Below are 20,543 nucleotides of genomic sequence, written 5' to 3'. Positions count from 1 at the left end.
ACTTTTGGATTGTGTGAGGCCCACTGATATCTGAGCGCTATGTGACAGGCACAGCTGTGACCAAAGTGACTAGAGGATAAGGGAGATTTTGAATCTCTGCACACACTTTTGGACACTGGATGGACACTTTTGGATTGTGTGAGGCCCACTGATATCTGAGCGCTATGTGACAGGCTCGATGGCACAGCTGTGACCAAAGTGACTAGAGGATAAGGGAGATTTTGAATCTCTGCACACACTTTTGGACACTGGATGGACACTTTTGGATTGTGTGAGGCCCACTGATATCTGAGCGCTATGTGACAGGCTCGATGGCACAGCTGTGACCAAAGTGACTAGAGGATAAGGAAGATTTTAAATCTCTGCACACACTTTTGGACACTGGACACTTTTGGATTGTGTGAGGCCGACTGATATCTGAGCGCTATGTGACAGGCGCGATGGCACAGCTGTGACCAAAGTGACTAGAGGATAAGGGAGATTTTGAATCTCTGCACACACTTTTGGACACTGGACACTTTTGGATTGTGTGAGGCCCAATGAATATCTGAGCGCTATGTGACAGGCTCAATGGCACAGCTGTGACCAAAGTGCCTAGAGGATAAGGGAGATTTTGAATCTCTGCACACACTTTTGGACACTGGATGGACACTTTTGGATTGTGTGAGGCCCACTGATATCTGAGCGCTATGTGACAGGCTCGATGGCACAGCTGTGACCAAAGTGACTAGAGGATAAGGGAGATTTTGAATCTCTGCACACACTTTTGGACACTGGATGGACACTTTTGGATTGTGTGAGGCCCACTGATATCTGAGCGCTATGTGACAGGCTCGATGGCACAGCTGTGACAAAAGTGACTAGAGGATAAGGGAGATTGGATTGCTTTTAAAAAAGCAGTTTGCGGAGCAGTGGGTAAACAGCAATGCAGGAATGTCAGGAAGCCTTAGAAGGCAGCCCAACAACCAACACCACTGATACACCACTATATAGCCTCCCCTTGCACTGCACACACAGTGACTGGTGTGTTGTGCAGGCCAAATTGCTAGCAGCAGAAGCAGTTTTTTTTTCTTCTCAGCAGGACAAAAAAAAAAAAATTGGGATTGCTTTTAAAAAAGCAGTTTGCGGAGCAGTGGGTAAACAGCAATGCAGGAATGTCAGGAAGCCTTAAAAGGCAGCCCAACAACCAACACCACTGATACACCACTATATAGCCTCCCCTTGCACTGCACACACAGTGACTGGTGTGTTGTGCAGGCCAAATCGCTAGCAGCAGAAGCAGTTTTTTTGTCTTCTTCCCTGCCTAACGCTCTCCCTACAGAATCAGCAGCAACCTCTCCCTATACTAAGATCGGCAGAAGTAAGATGGCGGTCGGCGTGCACGCCCTTTTATACCCCCTGTGACGCCCACCAAAGCAAGCCAATCACTTGCATGCCCTTCTGAAAGATGGTGGTGACCCGTGCCTATGTCATCACGTTGCCCACAGTGTCCGTGGATCCTGATTGGCTGAAAAAGAGCGCAAAACAAACTTTTGAAACGCGACTTTGGCGCGTAAGTCGCCGACCTCGTGGCCGACCTCATCCTAGGGTCGGGTTTCGTTTCATGAAACCCAACTTTGCCAAAAGTCGGTGACTTTTGAATTTTTTCGACCCGTTTCGCTCAACTCTAGTAAACACAGTAGTTTGACAATAAATGGCTTCACCCAACCACTAACCATGAGTGGAGAAAAAGTTTTGGTGCTATCATTCATATTCTCTGAAAAAGGCCATGAAAGCAAAAATTCTGCCAGGGTATGTAAACTTTTGAGCACAACTGTATATACAGTGCCTTGCGAAAGTATTCGGCCCCCTGAAACTTTTCAACCTCTTCCCACATATCATGCTTCAAACATAAAGATACCAAATGTAAATTTTTGGTGAAGAATCAACAACAAGTGGGACACATTTGTGAAGTTAAACAAAATGTATTGGTTATTTTAAATTTTTGTGGAATTTCAAAAACTGAAAAGTGGGGCGTGCAATATTATTCAGCTCCTTTACTTTCAGTGCAGCAAACTCACTCCAGAAGTTCATTGTGGATCTCTGAATGATCCAATGTTGTCCTAAATGACTAATGATGATAAATATAATCCACCTGTGTGTAATCAAGTCTCCGTATAAATGCACCTGCTCTGTGATAGTCTCAGGGTTCTGTTTGATGCACACAGAGCATCATGAAGACCAAGAAACACAACAGGCAGGTCCGTGATACTGTTGTGGAGAAGTTTAAAGCCAGATTTGGATACAAAATGATTTTCAAAACTTTAAACATCCCAAGAAGCACTGTGCAAGTGATCATATTGAAATGGAAGGAGTATCATACCACTGCAAATCTACCAAGACCCGGCCGTCCCTCTAAACTTTCATCTCAAACAAGGAGAAAACTGATAAGAGATGCAGCCAAGAGGCCCATGATCACTCTGGATGAACTGCAGAGATCTACAGCTGAGGTGGGACAGTTTGTCCATAGGACAACAATCAGTCATACACTGCACAAATCTGGCCTTTATGGAAGAGTGGCAAGAGGAAAGCCATTTCTCAAAGATATCCATAAAAAGTGTTCTTTAAAGTTTGCAACAAGCCACCTGGGAGACACACAAACATGTGGAAGAAGGTGCTTTGGTCAGATGAAACCAAAATTGATCGGCGAAATCCCGCGATACTCAAGATGGCGTCGCCGCAAGAACATGTCGCCGGCGTGGACGACTTCTGGATCCAAAATGGCGTCGGCGAAAACTCGCGAGATTTCGCAGACGTCATTTTGGATCCCGACGTCATACACGCCGGCGACATGTTCTTCCGGCGACGCCATTTTGAGTATCGCGGGATTTCACGATACTCAAGATGGCGTCGCCGCAAGAACATGTCGCCGGCGTGGACAACGTCTGGATCCAGGATGGAGCCGGCGGAAGAAGATGTCGGGGATCGTGGAGCAGCGGCGATGACGGCGTGAGTATGAGAGACAGAGTGAGAGAAGGGGTCGTATGTGGAGTGAAAGAGTGAGTGGAGATGGTAAAAGGTGAGAGGAGTGTGTGTGTTGAGGGTTAACATGGCAAGAGGTGTGATGCTATCGCATCTTCCCGATGCGATAGCATAGGGCCATAATCTAGTATATATATATATATATATACATATATATATATATGCATGCACACATGGATACATAAATAAATATATAATTAATGGATATATAAATAAATTAATATATATATATATATATACTGTATATATATATATATATATACACGATTCTTAGTATCTACAATGAATTCTATCAGACATGTTATTATAGTATGTCAGTCTATTTACATGGATGAGCAGATGTAATCTGCTGACAAGGTAGCAATTGAAAAGTGATTTTTAGAGGGCTTGATGGACACATAGGAAAATGAAGTAAATGCATGTAGGATGGAAGGGTCAGAAGGTGAGGATGAGGTTAAGGGAAGCACGGAGACCTTAAGATGATCACTGCAGCATTAACAGTGGCTGCTTATTAGAGATAAGTACAGCCATTAATGTATTATCTGCCTTTGGTGAACCTACGAGACATTGCGGACTTATCAATATGTTCACATAGCTCCTTTATTGCCGAGCATACATCATCTATAATGCAGAGTTCATGTCTGATTTTCCTAAAATGAGCCCCTTCCTAATGGCCGGGAGCACACTTTGCCATCCAAGTAGTGTGCCTTTTCTAAGATCATAAATATAAAATACCATTTGTGATGTAGGAAAACAAATCTATATGTGACGTTCTTGCCCAAGCTATTATTACTTCTAAAGGTTAACATCTTCTTGTGATTACATCCACAGTAAAGAGAAATGGAAAAATAGGAGCGCCATCTTATCCAGTGATAGAGACAGATGCATTGTATGCAAGAGTTCTATAGATGCCGGCTATTGATCCGCGCCGTAATGTGCAATCACATAGTAATCACTACAACAGATTCTTGACACTTTCTGGAATGAACAAGAACATATTTTTTTTCATTTCTTCACATTTATATGTTAACAGGACAATTGAAAAGTATATGCATTTTCGGATTTTATGAAAATAATGCTTTGGGATAACGCATAGTCTTTTCTACGTTGATGTTGGGTGGGATCTGCTCCCAAAATCCACATGAAAAGCCACTTGAATAAACATCCTATAGATTTTAACAGGAAAACGCGCCTTTGTTGCACATGGTGCAGCGTGAAAAAAAACATGAATTTTTGGGATGTTTCTATTATGAAAAAACATTTTCAATTGAAGCAGAATAAAATGCTGCATACATATAAATGCATAAAAAATGTGGAAACAAAATTCCATGTGAACATAGAGAATGTTCAAATATTTTTTCACATGGATGTGGAGAAGATTCTGTTTCAAAACTCACATGAAAAACCACGTTATATGCTCTTTAAATAAGATTTCCATTAATTTCAATATGGAAGCATACCCCAATACATCTACCATGTGAGAATTTGCTACTGCTGTACTCAGGTGTACATACTCCCTCACGAGCTCCATACATCAGCAGGACAATTCCCTCCTGCCCTGATGGTTTGCTACAAGGGGTCTGCGCAGATACCATGTATCAGTCTGGGGCTTATGTTGTTTAAGGCCGGCTGCAATCGAGTGCATGAAAAATCAGCTGTTTCATCCAGAAAACTTGGACAATTTTCATCTAATTTTCATCTGTGTGTCCGTTTTTTACGTCCATGTTGCTTCCACATGTGATCTGTTTTCATACCTTAAAACTGGATAAGATCAAGAACAGTTTTCTAGGTTTATTATAAAAATGTATACATTAAAAAATCGGATGTCGCTCGGCTGATACTTGTTTTTCATGTAAAGGAAAAAGGGACGGCACTCACCAGTCTTCAAAACGAGTATTTATTCCAAAGATTCAAAACATCTTCGATGGGAGAATGGGTGAAGGAGTGTAAGAGCGACAGTCACTCTTACACTCCTTCACCCATTCTTCCATCGAAGATGTTTTGAACCTTTGGAGTAACTACTCGCTTTAAAGACTGGTGAGTGCCGTCCCTTTTTCCTTTACATGGACTACTAGTGCTGTTTTTTCTGGACGGGCACCCGAAGGTCCAGGTCTCTTTTCCGGCAGCGTTTGTGGTCTATGGACTCACATTGTGCCAAAAGGTGTTTTTGCAGGGCGGATTTCTTTGTTCTTTGTGTGGACTTCATGATACGTGTTTTTTCTTACGCACCCAAAGGTTTGATTTGAGATTTTTTTTCTCATGGACAGTCGGACCAATCAAAGTAGCATTCATCTGAACATCCCTATTGAATAAAATGGGTAGTGTGTTGTCCATATGCTATCAAATCAAAAATTAGATAGCATACATCCGACTTATACGTTTGACTGCATGAGCCCTGACACATAGACTGTATATTGCTGTGAGAAGTATTACGTACGTGTGTGCACAATTGGCGGCGCATCCTACCCATTAACATTGTCATATACAGAAATATGCAATTGACTGGTCAAAAAAATGACCGTAGGTATATGTCAGCAGAGTCCGATGATGTTAGCAGTAAGTGGGCATCACAACTGTACCCAGTGCCTGCTGGAGGGGCAAAGAAAGTATGACATGTTGGGTTTTACCATGCCTGATCCTTTGTTCCCCCAGAAAATAAGGGTTGTCAAAGATTTTTTGTCTCATGTCTCTGTCCCTAAGCAAAAAATAGCGTGTGCCAGAGAGTTGTATTTTTGGAGGTACACTTCATAAAGCTGCTTGGCAGTGGATGCCTCTCTGAAATGTTCCTATTACTATGCACAGTCTACAGTATGACAACATTAAAGTACTATACATCTAAATTTTAAGTTTTCGTAGCTATGACCTAAAAATGTGGCCTTGATTCATCAGGAGAGTCAACGCATATAATCACAGTACCTTGGGACCCTCTGTGGGGAGGAGGACCCTACACCTCTGCCACGCTTCGTCTGCCCATTAGTTTGCTGCACTACCAGCCTTCCACTCTATATAAATATGTATATTTCAAAGGGGCTACGGGCATCGGGGAGAATCTTCTGCTAGCCATCTGCTCTTGTTAGCATGAATGACATATGAAAACACCTAAGGAAGACATTGACCCAGTAAAACCCCTCTACTATATGCTATTACTTCGCTGTCCCCCACTGGTGAGAATTTGTCATCACTGTCAGGCTTTTTATGCAGTTACTGAATTATTTTCTATAGATCTACATGAGGTCCTGTATCTGTATACTGTATATATAGCTCCAGTGTATGTACATATATACAGTATATACGGTATATGACTCACTGTGATGTGTGGCAATTTGTCATCTCCTTCATTTATACTTTACTGATTGTTATATGAAATATTATATACAGTATATATTATTTTAAATTGCAGCAGAGTATTTTTTATTTATTGGAATATAGGACATAAATACATTTAGGATACAGTTTAACCATCTTAAAGAGTACAAGATTGCTTCCAATATCTATAAGGGAAAATCCCATTGCAATTATTATAGTCCTCCTTGAGGGGAAAAAAAGCCTATTTCTGGCCTTCCACACACTACTTTTAACCTTCGCCTGCCCTCTAAGCTGACATTCCTAGTGATTCTGCCACTGCGGGAAGCTCACAGCCACTGTGTCTCTAGGAGATTCCTGTATACATGTGCTAGTGTAGAGGCAGACAGATCCTGAATGAAAATCAATATGTTTGGGGTTTTTCCAACTAAAAGCAAATGGCTTTAGACAAGTGGTTTAGTGAACGTCGGGGATACATCACATTTGGGAAATGGATTTTGTACAGAGTACCGAGTCACACTGTTGAAGTTAATGCAGTGAATACGTGGTTGATACTTATCTTTACAGACCAGTACATATTAATATAGGATGACGACGAGAGTGCTCAGAAACCAATGAAATGGATACGTCGAACCCTGCAGTGCGTTGGGTGGTTACATTGTGATTGCTCCCCTTTTTACGTCACTCTGTTGAGCCTTCATAGAGCGGGGGTCACATATTACTGGTACTACTGTAGATCAGTTTAGTTTGTGCCAGATGCATTTATTTCAGAACTTGGTCCTTAATAATTAATCTTTTGAGGAAAGTGACCTCTTCTGTCCTTCCTATTGTGTTTTGAGGAAAGGTTGACCTTGGATGAGGTGACTTGACGTTTCAGAGGTATTAGATTTGCAGCAATTTTCCCGACCCCATATATTGGTTTATCTCATGTTTTCCTTTTCCATTTTCACCATCTTTTTCATTGTCTTCTTGTATCCGTCACATGCCACTTGCCTTCGATAGGCTATTTATTTGTTTTGCGGCGGAATGCATTTGTTGGCCATGGGCCAAATGGACCTATGCCAAGCTTCAAGGCTTTAACACTCTGACTTGGCTTTAAGATCAAGTATGTCAGAAGCGTGGATTTAAATGTTCACTCTATAACCACATGCTACATTAGTTTCCTACCACTGGAATAGTGCATGATGGAAGGAAACATAATGTTGGCAAGTAGAGCCGAAAACATTCTCAACAGTGCTTCCCATGTCAAAGACAGGAATCTACTATGAACTGAACCATATATTAAATGAAGTAGATCAGTTGTGGGCAGTTTACAGTATGTAGCGCCAATGACAAGGAAGAGGCGAGTTATAGACTTTTATAGGGTCAAAATCTTAGAAAAATAGCAAACCCTATCTTACCAGAGAAACCCATCTGTTTATAGTAAGAAATAACGCTAGTAAGACCTATTCAATTGTCCAGGTCCAGATGGGATTCAAGAAACACACCAAGACCAATATGTAAAGTAAATTAGTCATGAAGCAGTAGATGACTTCCTCTATCACCTACACAATAGCATCCCTGACATTTTACCATGACAAACTTGCATTATACAGCATTAAATATTTCGTTAGTAGAATAGTTTTTTAGGGCTTTGTAGCCACCAGGTGGCGACACCATGAAAAAAAGAATCCACATTTTTTTCACCAATGTTTCTCAAACTGTCTTGACTCCAGTACTTTTTTAAAAAAAAAATAAATTCTCTTTTCTATTGATTCTCAATAAGAAGGATGTAAAAATTGACAATACTCAAAACTGTGATAGCGGATGGTATACTGCGTGAGTCACGTCAGGTAAAGCCATGCAAGTAGGTCTGTCAATGTCTTAGCTGAAATCAAATCACACCTTATTTCCAGAGCAATGAAAAAATAGGACAGAATATAAGGCGACGCTTCACTTTCTGCTGAATTATTGAGAAGCAACGCACCGTCTTCTCCGGTTCTGCCCAGTATTTATTTTGCTTCTCCATTTGTCGTCTTTTACAGAACAATGATCATTTTGCAACTTTTAATTGGTTGCCACAGCTAATGATCACACCGGGTGAGGAAGGTGAACATGAAAAGCTCAGCCGCTGTGGAGCCTGACACTGGCCTTTGATATGTTGGGTGATCTGCTAGCGGTGTGGAGGCCACCTGGCGATAGCCATTTTCATTAGGAGAAAGCACTTTATTCTATTTCTAATCCTACAGCTCCCATATAGAGTTTGTGGTCAAAACGTACAAGATGGAAACATGTTATGTATATGTATTAGCAAATGGTAAGGTAAGGAATAGTCCTAGAAGAACTGAACGCAAATATTCCAAGAAAATAAGAGTAAAAATGTGCACACAAATATTATTACAGATATAGAATAAAGTGGCGCTGGGATGTGTATTATTATTCTAATAATAGTATGAGTTCACAATCTTAAGATTTAATAGCATAGACAGATACAGATAGATAGAGATAAATAAAGATAGATAGATAGATAGATAGATAGATAGATAGATAGATAGATAGATAGATAGATAGATAGATATGGGATAGATAAATATGAGATGGCTATGGGATAGATAAATATGGAATAGATAGATATGGGATGGATGGATAGATAGATAGATAGATAGATAGATATGGGATAGATTGATAGATAGATAGATAGATAGATAGATATGGGATAGATAGATAGATAGAATAGATAGATAGATAGATAAATAGATAGATATGGGATAGATAGATAGATAGATAGATAGATAGATAGATAGATAGATAGATATGGGATAGATAAATATGAGATAGATAAGGGATAGATAAATATGGGATAGATAGATAGATATGGGATGGATGGATAGATAGATAGATATGGGATAGATAGATAGATAGATAGATAGATAGATATGAGATAGATAGATATGGGATAGATAGAATAGATAGATAGATATGGGATAGATAGATATGGGATAGATAGATAGATAGATATGGGATAGATAGATAGATAGATAGATATGAGATAGATAGATAGATAGATAGATATGGGATAGATAGACAGATAGATAGATAGATATGGGATAGATAGATATGGGATAGATAGATAGATAGATAGATATGGGATAGATAGATAGATAGATATGAGATAGATAGATAGATAGATATGGGATAGATAGACAGATAGATAGATAGATAGATAGATAGATATGGGATAGATAGATAGATAGATAGATATGGGATAGATAGACAGATAGATAGATAGATAGATAGATAGATAGATAGATAGATATGGGATAGATAGATAGATAGATAGATAGATAGATAGATATGGGATAGATAGATAGATAGATAGATAGATAGATAGATATGAGATAGATAGATATGGGATAGATAGATAGATAGATAGATATGAGATAGATAGATATGGGATAGATAGATAGATATGGGATAGATAGATAGATAGATAGATATGGGATAGATAGATAGATAGATAGATATGAAATAGATAGATATGGGATAGATAGATAGATAGATAGATAGATATGAGATAGATAGATAGATAGATAGATATGAGATAGATAGATAGATAGATAGATAGATAGATAGATATGGGATAGATAGATAGATAGATAGATATGGGATAGATGGATTGATAGATAGATAGATAGATAGATAGATATGGGATAGATAGATAGTTAGATTGATAGATAGATAGATAGATATGGGATAGATAGAAAGATAGATAAATAGATAGATATGGGATAGAGAGAGAGAGATAGATAGAAAATAGATAGATAGATAGATAGATAGAGAGATAGATAGAGAGATAGATAGATAGATAGATAGATCTATAGATAGACGATAGATATATAAGGTTATTTCAGTTTTTGGTGTCTTATTAAACATAATCCCTCTATCAGCCAATAATTCCACTATTATCACCAGGACAGTACTTAAGCTCATCTATGAACATAATAAAGAGCAAGGGAATTGCCAGAGGAGCAAAAGCCTTGGTTGTAAAGATAATGTTTATGGTGGGCATTAAAGAAAAAGCAATATAGCAGATAATACTGTCCGGATAGAGAGAGCCAGACTGGAGGAACGAGCCCTGAAATCTCAAAAGCAGGAATTAATGGTGATTAAATGTAAAGAATGATAAGGCGCAAATAATATCAAAGTGTGAAGAATGGTGACTTCTTTCCCCATAAAGTAGGATAAGTCCTTTATTATAGAAGGAAGAGTCGCGTTTACAGACGACATCAATTGAAAATCCGAGCACAGATTGCGCGTAGACAGTATGAAGCACTAAGTGCGCTCTTGGTGTGACTTCTAAGCGCCACAGGTTGAGATGTCACAATGTACCACATCCATCAGGGATCTTCACTACAGCTTTGCTTTGGTGTATCACAGCTTGTAGAAGTCCAAAGAAGAGCCCGTCATCAGCATAATCCCATTACATCTTGGGCTTCCTAGTTTCTTACGATATATAATACCGTATAATACATTGGCAGCAAAGATGCCGAGATACTGTGGCTGCATTATAATACCGCCGGGGTGTTCTCCATTATGGGTGGATGTTGTTTCCTACTACAGTGCAATGGCAGTATCCCTGAGGATTCCCATCACAATGAGCTCATGTGTGCATATGTCATTATGTGATTGCAGCGGTCTGCGCAATTAATAGTATGTCCGCAAATTAGAAGAAAAAGGAGCGCAGCAATGTGTAAGGTAGCATTATGGAGAAATCCGTAATCTGACGGTATAAAGTGTAAAGCATTCTCGTCCTCCTACTATCATATAGTGCGCTTGAATTATTGGCTGTACACTTTTATTGTTACCTATTGCCCTTATATACTGCTAATATAAAATAATAATAGAAAATTAATAATGTGAAAAACATCCAAACGATTGCATTTAGGACTGATCCCCTTCCCCGCCCTGGATGTAGAGTAGGCAATAATGTTAACCCTATTTGATCTCTGACCTACTTGCTGAATCCAAGTTTCCCGCATTTCGGCTGAGGCCATTTCTTTCTGGCCTCGGTGGGTGATCTGTCAGTGGTCAGTCAAGTTATTTTATGACCGTCATGCGGGATCTATAACTGTACATAGATGACTTCCTAATGTACCACTGGATGCAGAGCAATAATGACTCATTGTTTCCTTACCGATCCGAACAGATTAATAACCTATATCAACGAACCATAGGGATAGTCAATATTGTATGTATATATATATCTATATAGTATATGCGTTACTGTACTGTTATTGTCCGGTCCTGCGGCAGCGAGAGCCTTGCACATAAAACCAATGTATCCCATTTTGCAGCTTTTTTTTTTGCTTCAATGAAATCAAAAATACTAAGTGACTATTTCTATTAATTGTGAACCGTCATAGTGATGAGTAGTAACACGTTTACATTGACCTTTGCATTGATTGCCGCCATTACCAAAACCTCGCCAGTCTTATAAACACAGTCCGGTTTATTCTGACGTGTTACGCTCTTTTTGTTTCCACTCTTTCTAGCTTACTTTCTAGGTCACCCCGGCGCTCCTGCTTTGTGCTGCGGCATATTCATTGTAGTAAACTCTTAACAAAGTGTCAGAGTCATTCACTTTAGAATTTCTGCTAATAAATCCCTTTTCAAAGCCAACTCTTTTCAGCACCTGCTCCTTGGATTCGCTGAAACCGTTTTCCTTGCAACGTTGTAAAAGACATAAAAAAGATCCATTGTCTGGAAAGAAATCTATTTCATAAACAGAAGACCAACTGCAGAATGGAAAAACTATAGAAAGGCTCGTTACGTAGGGACCTTGCCATCATTAAGTGATCAAACAAGGTTAAAAATATATCTATTTTTATTCCACAAATGCAATATAGAGTGAATAAAAGAAATCTACAGGAACACCAGAAAGTGTACAATAAAGCACAACAAAGCACAGCAGCCATTATAATAATATGGATTATGTAGAGTTATAGCACTAGTAATATATATATACTGCATATATATACTTAAGTATTTACCGTACGTGGACAAACTGTAAAGGTCAGTCACTACACAACAAGTAGATCACCTGCAGTACTTTGATTCGTACATACGGTATGTTCCTTGGGCCAAGTGGGCACTGAACTGCCTTCATTAAAATTACTGATGGGTATCACAGGGCGGTTACACACAAAACCTTCACTAGAAGTTGTCTTAGGATAGGTAGGACAGTCCTGTCTCAGAACCTAATAAAATGCAGATGTTAACCTAATTTGGTTGAGCGCCTGTCCTTGGGGACCAAGTAGATTAATAGACACCCAAGGTCAATAAATGAGGACAGCCCAGTCCATATCCTTAACAGGATTGTGAGCTGGGGAGCTTCCTGCTTCTACTTTGCTTCTTCCCAAGCAGATTAACTTTGTGTTATACATCCAGAAAGAGCTGAGAACCTTGAGACTTATCCCAGACTATCACAGGGCTCTGTGCACACAATGCAGGCGGCACTGCTAATCTGACACATTGCTTAGGATAATGGGTAAATCCAGGACTTTGTTTTTCGAGCCTAGACATCCACATGTAGATAGCTGTGACAAAATATCCAAGCACAATGGGTGTACTTGATGATCTGAATGCTCCCAATGAGGATTCAGTGCTATTAACCCTACCTCTCTGTGCCAGGTGGTCTTATGTAGAGGAATGCATAGCTCTACAACTTTTAGGAGAGCATTGCTTGAACTGCCATAAAAACCATTTTTAGTGCCTATTATGGGTATTCTCCTGCATGCATATATATAGGCACAGTTACATCCCATATCTTCAACGTGTCCTCAGGGACCTCTCCTGTAAACTCTGCAGTAAAAAAAAAGGTACAGCAGCAGAGATATAGCCAAATGTGAGGAAAATGGACCGAAAATCCTAGAATGCCCATTTCCCCGACCAAGTGATCATTTCAATTGAGTGCGGTCAAAAGGGAGTTAACCCCTTCATTAACACAGCACTGAGCGTCACTTTTGCCGAAGTGAGAGAAGAGCATGCAGGACTTACCTATTCGGATGACATGTGGCATTCCTTGACAGTCCTGAAGCCAGAAGATGTAGCAGAGCAAAACTGGCCAGCACTCTAAAACCATACTCCTAAAAGAGAGCCAGTAATGTGTCATTGTTAGAAACAAAATCCCCCTGAAGTTAAGTTAATATGGAATTCCCTGGGACTTCCTTCTTGGTTTTAAGATTCCAGTGATAGCCCAAGACAGTCACAGTTGAATGCCTCTGCACTGCACATTTTAGCAGACTATCCCCCAAGCCTGAGCAGCTGAAATCAAAGGTTAGATGATGTTGGTCCTAACCACAAAAAAAAAAATCTTCCCTGTGTATGTGTTCTCCACTGGTTTCTGCTTCTCCCAGTCCCATTCACCTGCTGGAGACTAGATGCTTAGATGCAGTCCTCATTGATGCTATCAACTGGTCCTTAGCAAAGCTGTGGAGTGGAATCCCAGGCATAGAGATCAGGAGCTCCCTAGGGCTTGGGAAGAAGGAAAGACAGATGCAGCAAAAGCCATCCTGCAGCTGAAGGAAAAAAAAGATATATTCCCCTCTCTGGCTTCAGAGATTTAGCACAAGTGAGAGAATTGGACTGACAAAGGCAGACACACTCAGGCAGCCTGCCTGCTCCACATGCAAAGCAGCTACCATCTCATGACTGTGATTTGTTCAGTGGGAGAATACAATTCATTGCACTCGTGTGGAGTCTTTAGGGGTGGACAGAAAATAGAGACAAACAAGAGGGCGAACCTGGCTTACCGGCGATATCTTGGACGTTGAAAAATAGGGGTGTCAGAGCTGAAAGCACACAGGGTGGCTTCCAAGGATCCCCTCCTTTTGGCAATCAAACTACTTATTTCGAGCCAGGATTTGCTTGGCATTAACATTGTGTAATTTTTTTTTCTTTTGCGGCTTGGTGACAAATGCATTGGAGAAATGAATCTTTAGTTTTGCAGGTGCGGAGGAAGGTGTGGCTTACTGGTTCTTCGGATTCTTATCCATCAGAATAGGGATTTCTGTAAAGTGCTTCATCTGATTGTAATAGCAGCATTAATACTACAATAACATTTCTCGCTGATTATTGGGACAGGACAGCGGGTTTTATGCTCGACATTGCAAGGAGATAAACGCACAATGGAATATTGCAAAAAAAAAGCAAATGGGAATAATACCCCATGTAGCAAAATCTGGACAGAATATATAACAAATGCCTAATCAAACCCAATTCCCAAGATATTCAGCAGCTTACATGGGAAAAATAATAATGTAGGCGTACCTGCAAATGACTTTGTTTTAGTAGGGGTATTAGTAGTAATAAAATATATTGTTCATAGATCCGTACGTACGCAATAACTGAACACTTGATTACCCATAGGCATAAGGATCAATGATCAATGCCAAGCCATACGTAAGTGAAACAGCTTGCAGATCCCAGAGGGCACTTTTTACAATATTTCTAATATTGATAAGCATTTTTTTTTAATTACCTTATATAACTCATCATAAGCGTATTTTCAGTATTGTCAAACCTGGTGGAGACCTCATTCTCACATGCTTGACATTGATGAAAATGAGTTTTATTCCTTCTCTGCATGTAGACATTTTTTTTAAGACCATTGATATCCACTGATGAGCATTATAAAAAGAAAAAATACATATGTGATAAATCAATACAATCACATACAGTCAGATCTGCCATTGGCAGCAAAGCATTTTGTGTTCACTTATCTGCAGTGCATCCATGAATTTGAAAGATAATGCAACATCCATAACGGAGAGTGCCAAATAGTAACACACCGCAAATATTTAGGCGAGGTTCACACGTTCAGTATTTGGTCAGTATTTTGCTTCAGTATTTGTAAGCCAAAATCAGGAATGGGTGATAAATACAGAAGTGGTGATGGGTTTCTATTAAAATTTTCCTCCCTCATTGTTTCACATCGGATTTTGGCTAACAAATACTGATGTAAAAAACTCACCAAATACTGAACATGTGCACATGGCCTTAAAGTTAGCCATGTCATCTGAAGACATTTACAGTCCATGTCATAATTGTAAGTGGTCAAAGAAACAAAGAAAGAGCTGGGAGAGTCGCTGAAGGATGATGGTGGTAGAGGGAAATGAAGAGTCTGTATTTTACATAAGGATTTTAGGGATCAATGAGGATAAGTGGAAGTGACAAATGAAAATTAAATGAAGGATTGTCCATCAGATAGCTGTCAAAATTTCAAGCACCAAAGTTGGTAGTGGGGCACATTTTGAAACTCATGCTTTTGGCATCAAGTAAGAATGGCCTACCCTTTATTATTATTTTTGGATTTTCTAAACAGGTAGCTTTTTCATACATCCAACGTCTATTACCTATTCTCTAGTGTATAGTGAGAGACTTTCCATGGTCACACAACAGAAACATGGCACGTGGCAGTAGCAGCAGGCGAGGTACTCATCTTCCACGCCTCGGGACGCTACAAGAAAATGGGTATTCTGGCTGCATGTGCGAACCTTAGATGTGACTGCAGACTGTATGGTGCCGATGTAATCAGCTGGCCAGGATGAGATGTTACAGAGTTCAATGAGGTAAACCTCCACTCAAAAATAAAGTCATTTACTCAGGTGCATAGCTTTACAAATGTTTTTTTCACATTACCCAGTATCTTCATACACTGTCCCTCTTCCCTTTCAAGTTTACTTGGTCATGCCTCAAGTTTCTCTGTCTTCACCACCACCCAGCACACCACTACATTCCAGTGAGTGGGAGTCCTATTCTCAACCCATGGTTACGCATCCTCTTCCCTCTTAAGGGAACTAGTTTGCGAATATGGCCAGTACTTAACCTCTCAACTTGCTGACATCTTGGAACTCCCACCTGGAGCACTCTGCTCACATCACATTTTCTGTTCTGTCTTGACTACAGATGGGTGAACCCAAACATTAAAGTTTGGCGTCCGTACCGAACACTTACTGTTCGGGCACAGACACTGAACAAGGACTTCACCAGAAAGTCTGTGATACTGTTCATGTTCAGCCCCCTGAACACTGGTTGTTTGTTGTGCTGGCATGTGCGTGACAGCACGGCAAGCAATGCTTCTGTTCGGCAGTAAAATCATCACCGCCGGTCAGATAGCCACGGTTTCCATGCTGTCAAATAACATCGTGAGCCCACAGCTATGATCAGAGCTTGATAAAGTTTGCTTCTGATCACTGGTGTCATCTGATGGGACAACTGCTCCCACCAGCCGATGCCTGCTGCCACTAATAACAGGGAGAGCAGGAGCATTTGATAGGAGTATTCATCAGCCGGTGCTCATGCTGTAAATAAATAATGAAAAAAATGGTATTTTTGATAACTAGCCAGGCAAAAATCACAACTGGGAGCTGCAACCCTCAGCTGTCAGGAAGGCTGGTTGTCAAGAATAAAGTGGTCCCAACTCCAATTTTTTAAATTATTGAAATAAATAATTTAAAAAAAATGACATGGAGTCGTCCACATTTTCGACAATCAGCTTTGCTAAAGCAGACAGCTGTGGGCTGGTATTCTCAGGCAGTTAAACGGCCATGGATATTGGCTCCCCCAGCCTAAAAATAGCAGCCTGCAGCCGCCCAGAAAAGGCACATCTCTTAGATGCGCAAATTCTGGCTCTTTCCCTGTTGCAGTGGAAAGTAGGGTTTATATTTGTGGGGTTGATGTCACCTTTGCATTGTTTGGTGACATCAAGCCCACCGCTTAGTAATGGAATGATGTCTTAAAGACACCTATCCATTACTAATCCAATAGTTATGTTTTAAATAAACACACAGACATAAAAAAGATTTTTATTTCAATTAAAAAAAACACACTTTTCCATTTTTATTTAAAAATAACAAACAGTTATACTCACCTAACACCCATTCTACTGTAGCCCTTGTCCCTCTGTAATTTGTAAAACAAAAATTAAAAACAACATATCCCTCACCTGTCCATCGTTGTGTCCCACGCCATAATCCATGTCTGAGGATAATCTATTTTCAATCTGGACGGTGCCAAGATGCAACCTTCCAGGCTGAGAACCATTGCGGAATGAGCTGCTGCGACTGCAGCATCAGTGAGCAGTGGTGACATCATCAAGTCACTGAGGTTGTGTTCCCAGCCTGCAAATGACCTGCATTGACCTCGGTGAGATCACCACTGGCACAGAGAGAAAAATCTCATGGTGCAGAGGCAAGTTCACCATAATTCAAATTCACCGCAGTGAAATTCTTCTGGTGAACTGCAGTGAACTCGCCTCTGCACTGTAAGACTTTTTCTCACTGTGCTAGCTGTGATCTCCCTGGAGGAAGGTCACTGCAGTTCACTGGCTCGGCTGGGAACACAGCTTCAGTGACCGCCTGTAACCTCAATGACATCACCGACGGTCACTGATGTTGCGCTTGCAGCTCATTCATCAGTAGTTCTCAGCCTGGACAGTCGCATCATTGTTGTTTATTATTATTATTTTATTACAGAAGACTAGGGCGTCTGTGGAAGGGGAATTAGGTGAGTATAGCTGTGTTTGTTATTTACAAATAAAAAAAGGAAAAGTGTGTTTTGTTTTATTTCAAAGCTGTCAGTTTTGCCTGGCTGATTATCAAAAATATAGGGGAAGCCACTCCGCTTTTTAAAAAAAAATATTTATTTACAGTGCAGGCACCGAATGATGAGTTCTCCCATCAGCTGCTCCTGCTATCTCTGTTATTAGTGGCAGCAGGCAACGACTGATGGGAGCAGTAATCCCATCAGCTGACAGCTGTGACAGGAGGTAAACGGTGATGATTTTACCACTGATCAGAAGTGGTGTTTGCAGCACTGTCATGATCATGTCAAGTTCGGGCCCCCCCATTCAATTGAATGGGGTCTGGGTTTGGGTCCTGATACTGTTCTGGTACCCAAACTTTTTGTAACTGTTCAGCCGAATCTGCTGGATCCGAATATCCAGGTGTCCACCCATCTCTAGTCCTGACCCATTACCTCTCTTAGTTATGGCCTCTCGAGGCCATACTGCTAGGCATCCTATCCCAGGACTCATCTCCAGTTGATCACTCTGTCCTTCAGTCACTTCTCCTTTCTTTACTTTTGATCTACCCACTGTCTCGGTCTCCACTCACCTCATGGACACCCATGCCATGTGGCTCTGATGATTAGTCAGACTTTAGTCCTGTTTCTGGCACATGCTGCCTCATTCTCTTCACTTTAACTTTTCCCACTATGGGTTAGTCCCAAACATTAAACCTAACACTCCCTACTGTCGGTCATTCTACAACATTGTCACTAATAATGCATGTCATAATGCACATTACATATTAACATACACTTCAACCATAAATGAGTCTTCAAGGGGGAATGTGGGCAGTATGTTCATCTCTTTATACAACCTCAACTTCAAATATGTGAAGGTTGGGCTTCTGTGTCTTTGTGTTACACACTTATCCCTGAGTTGGTGCACCACATCAGGATTTTCAGGTAGCTTGGCATGCTTCCATGTGAGGAACTGCATGGGCCAATTTAAGTGCTTCTAAAACACACACCTGGGCCTTGGTATTGAATCTGAGACAAGATTTCCAGTATGTGTGTGCACAGCAACCTGGCTACAGGCTGCAGGACGTCTCCTATAGACCAGTTGCTTATAGTGCCTCTTCCTACTTGCCTGCTGCATTTTTGCGACTCCAGAGTTCTGTCAGCTAACTGTCCCTGGTTCTTCTGAACCTCATCTCTGTGTCTGACCGCAGTTTTCAGGATGTCTTCCTGCCTGTGTGCGACTTCCTTGGTTGCTGTCCTCCACCTGCCCATGGTTTCCTGCACTCATCTGCTTGCCTGCTGTTTACTGATGTCCTCATCTTTCCTGTGGTTTACAGAAATCCTCCACCTGCCTGCAGTTTCCTGCACTACATCGGCTTGCCTGAGGTATTCTGATGTTCTCTGCTTCCCTGTGGTTTCCTGATCTCCTCCACCTTCTTGCCTGTGGTTTCCTGGTGTTGTCCACCTTTCTGTGATTTCCTGCACTCTACCTGCTTGCCTGCATTTTCCTGATATCCTCTGCTTGCCTGAAGTTTCCTGTTGTCCTCTGCCCACCTACAGTCTCTAGTCCCTCTACCCACCAACCTGCTGAACTGATGCATGTACCCAACTGGACCTTGGACTTAGAGGATCCACCTCACCGAGTTCGCCATTGAACTTCTCGTCACATTTGAAAATCAGCGAAAAGGAAGTGCATTCCTCTTTTACTTCGGATACCCTGCCAATGACAGAAGATGGACTTTTATTCTGAAACATTGCTTTTGTTAATCTTGAAAACTCTGATTACATTGTGAGAAGCAATTTCTAATTGTCTTAGCCTACATTTGATGTGCAGTTCCATCTCTCTGATTTGACATTACACGATGAGGACGACTGTGTCATTTGACTTTTTAGAACAATTAGAGAAGAAAACAACCAATCGCCCTGTTTTTTTCAAAGTGGTAGCGCCATAGGTGTCCTTCTCTTAGAACTTGATTCATGGTCTCAAGTTTAAGCAGAAAAACTGGGAATCGATAAAGATGATACATTGGAGAAGTGAAGATACAATAGGATTGTTTCTTCACTTAAAGTGCTGCCTCAATTTTTAACTTTGCAGGCCAGATCTTGTCTATCACATTTGGCAAAAAAATGAATTATTTATCCACATTTTTCCAAATTAGGAGATCCTTTATGACAGCATCCCATAGTTTTATAGATAGTGATGCATAAATAAGTTCATTTGACATCAGTCAATCAGCTAAAGATGTAGGAACTCATCTCTGTCTTGTCCTTATCACCAAATACAGTACGAATATACAGAAAAAGAGAAACTTAGTCTAAGAAATTGTTGAATAGAAGAGCGTAAGATTGAAAAAAAATGCATAGGTCGATCCCCTGGAGCTTTCTATCGGAGCCTGAATCTGTTGCACAGCTTGTATTCGACAGAGTCTAGTATTATATAAGCATTTTTGGCCATGCTGGTCAAAAGAGGGTTAAGTAAAAAGAAATGAGCAATTAAAGCAATTTCCTCTACCTGGAGCAGACCTGACAGATTCTGGAGATGACGTTTTGGCCACTGCAGCATGAAACTTTTCAATTAAACTGTCAGTTTGGAGAAGAGAGAGAGTTATCCCACCTCAGACCACATTCCACATCAGCGCTGCAAGTGGAGAGGGCAG

General features: G+C 40.6%; 1 protein-coding gene across 1 annotated transcript in view; it reads right to left on the bottom strand.

Moving 5' to 3' along the window:
• GRIK3 (glutamate ionotropic receptor kainate type subunit 3) overlaps positions 1-14,457 on the bottom strand; it is a 990,088-nt gene extending 975,631 nt beyond the window's left edge. The window contains exon 1 of the mRNA XM_073562506.1: positions 13,360-14,457. Within this exon, the coding sequence (XP_073418607.1) occupies positions 13,360-13,474 (115 nt within the window). The 5' untranslated portion in view covers positions 13,475-14,457. The remainder of the gene's footprint in view (positions 1-13,359) is intronic.
• Between the last annotated feature and the right edge of the window lie 6,086 nt (positions 14,458-20,543).

This window comes from Dendrobates tinctorius, unplaced genomic scaffold (assembly GCF_039654945.1).
Source record: "Dendrobates tinctorius isolate UK_male_01 unplaced genomic scaffold, ASM3965494v1 ptg000015l, whole genome shotgun sequence".
NCBI classification, from domain to species: Eukaryota; Metazoa; Chordata; class Amphibia; order Anura; family Dendrobatidae; genus Dendrobates; species Dendrobates tinctorius.
This window is presented reverse-complemented; position numbering and strand designations above follow the sequence as displayed.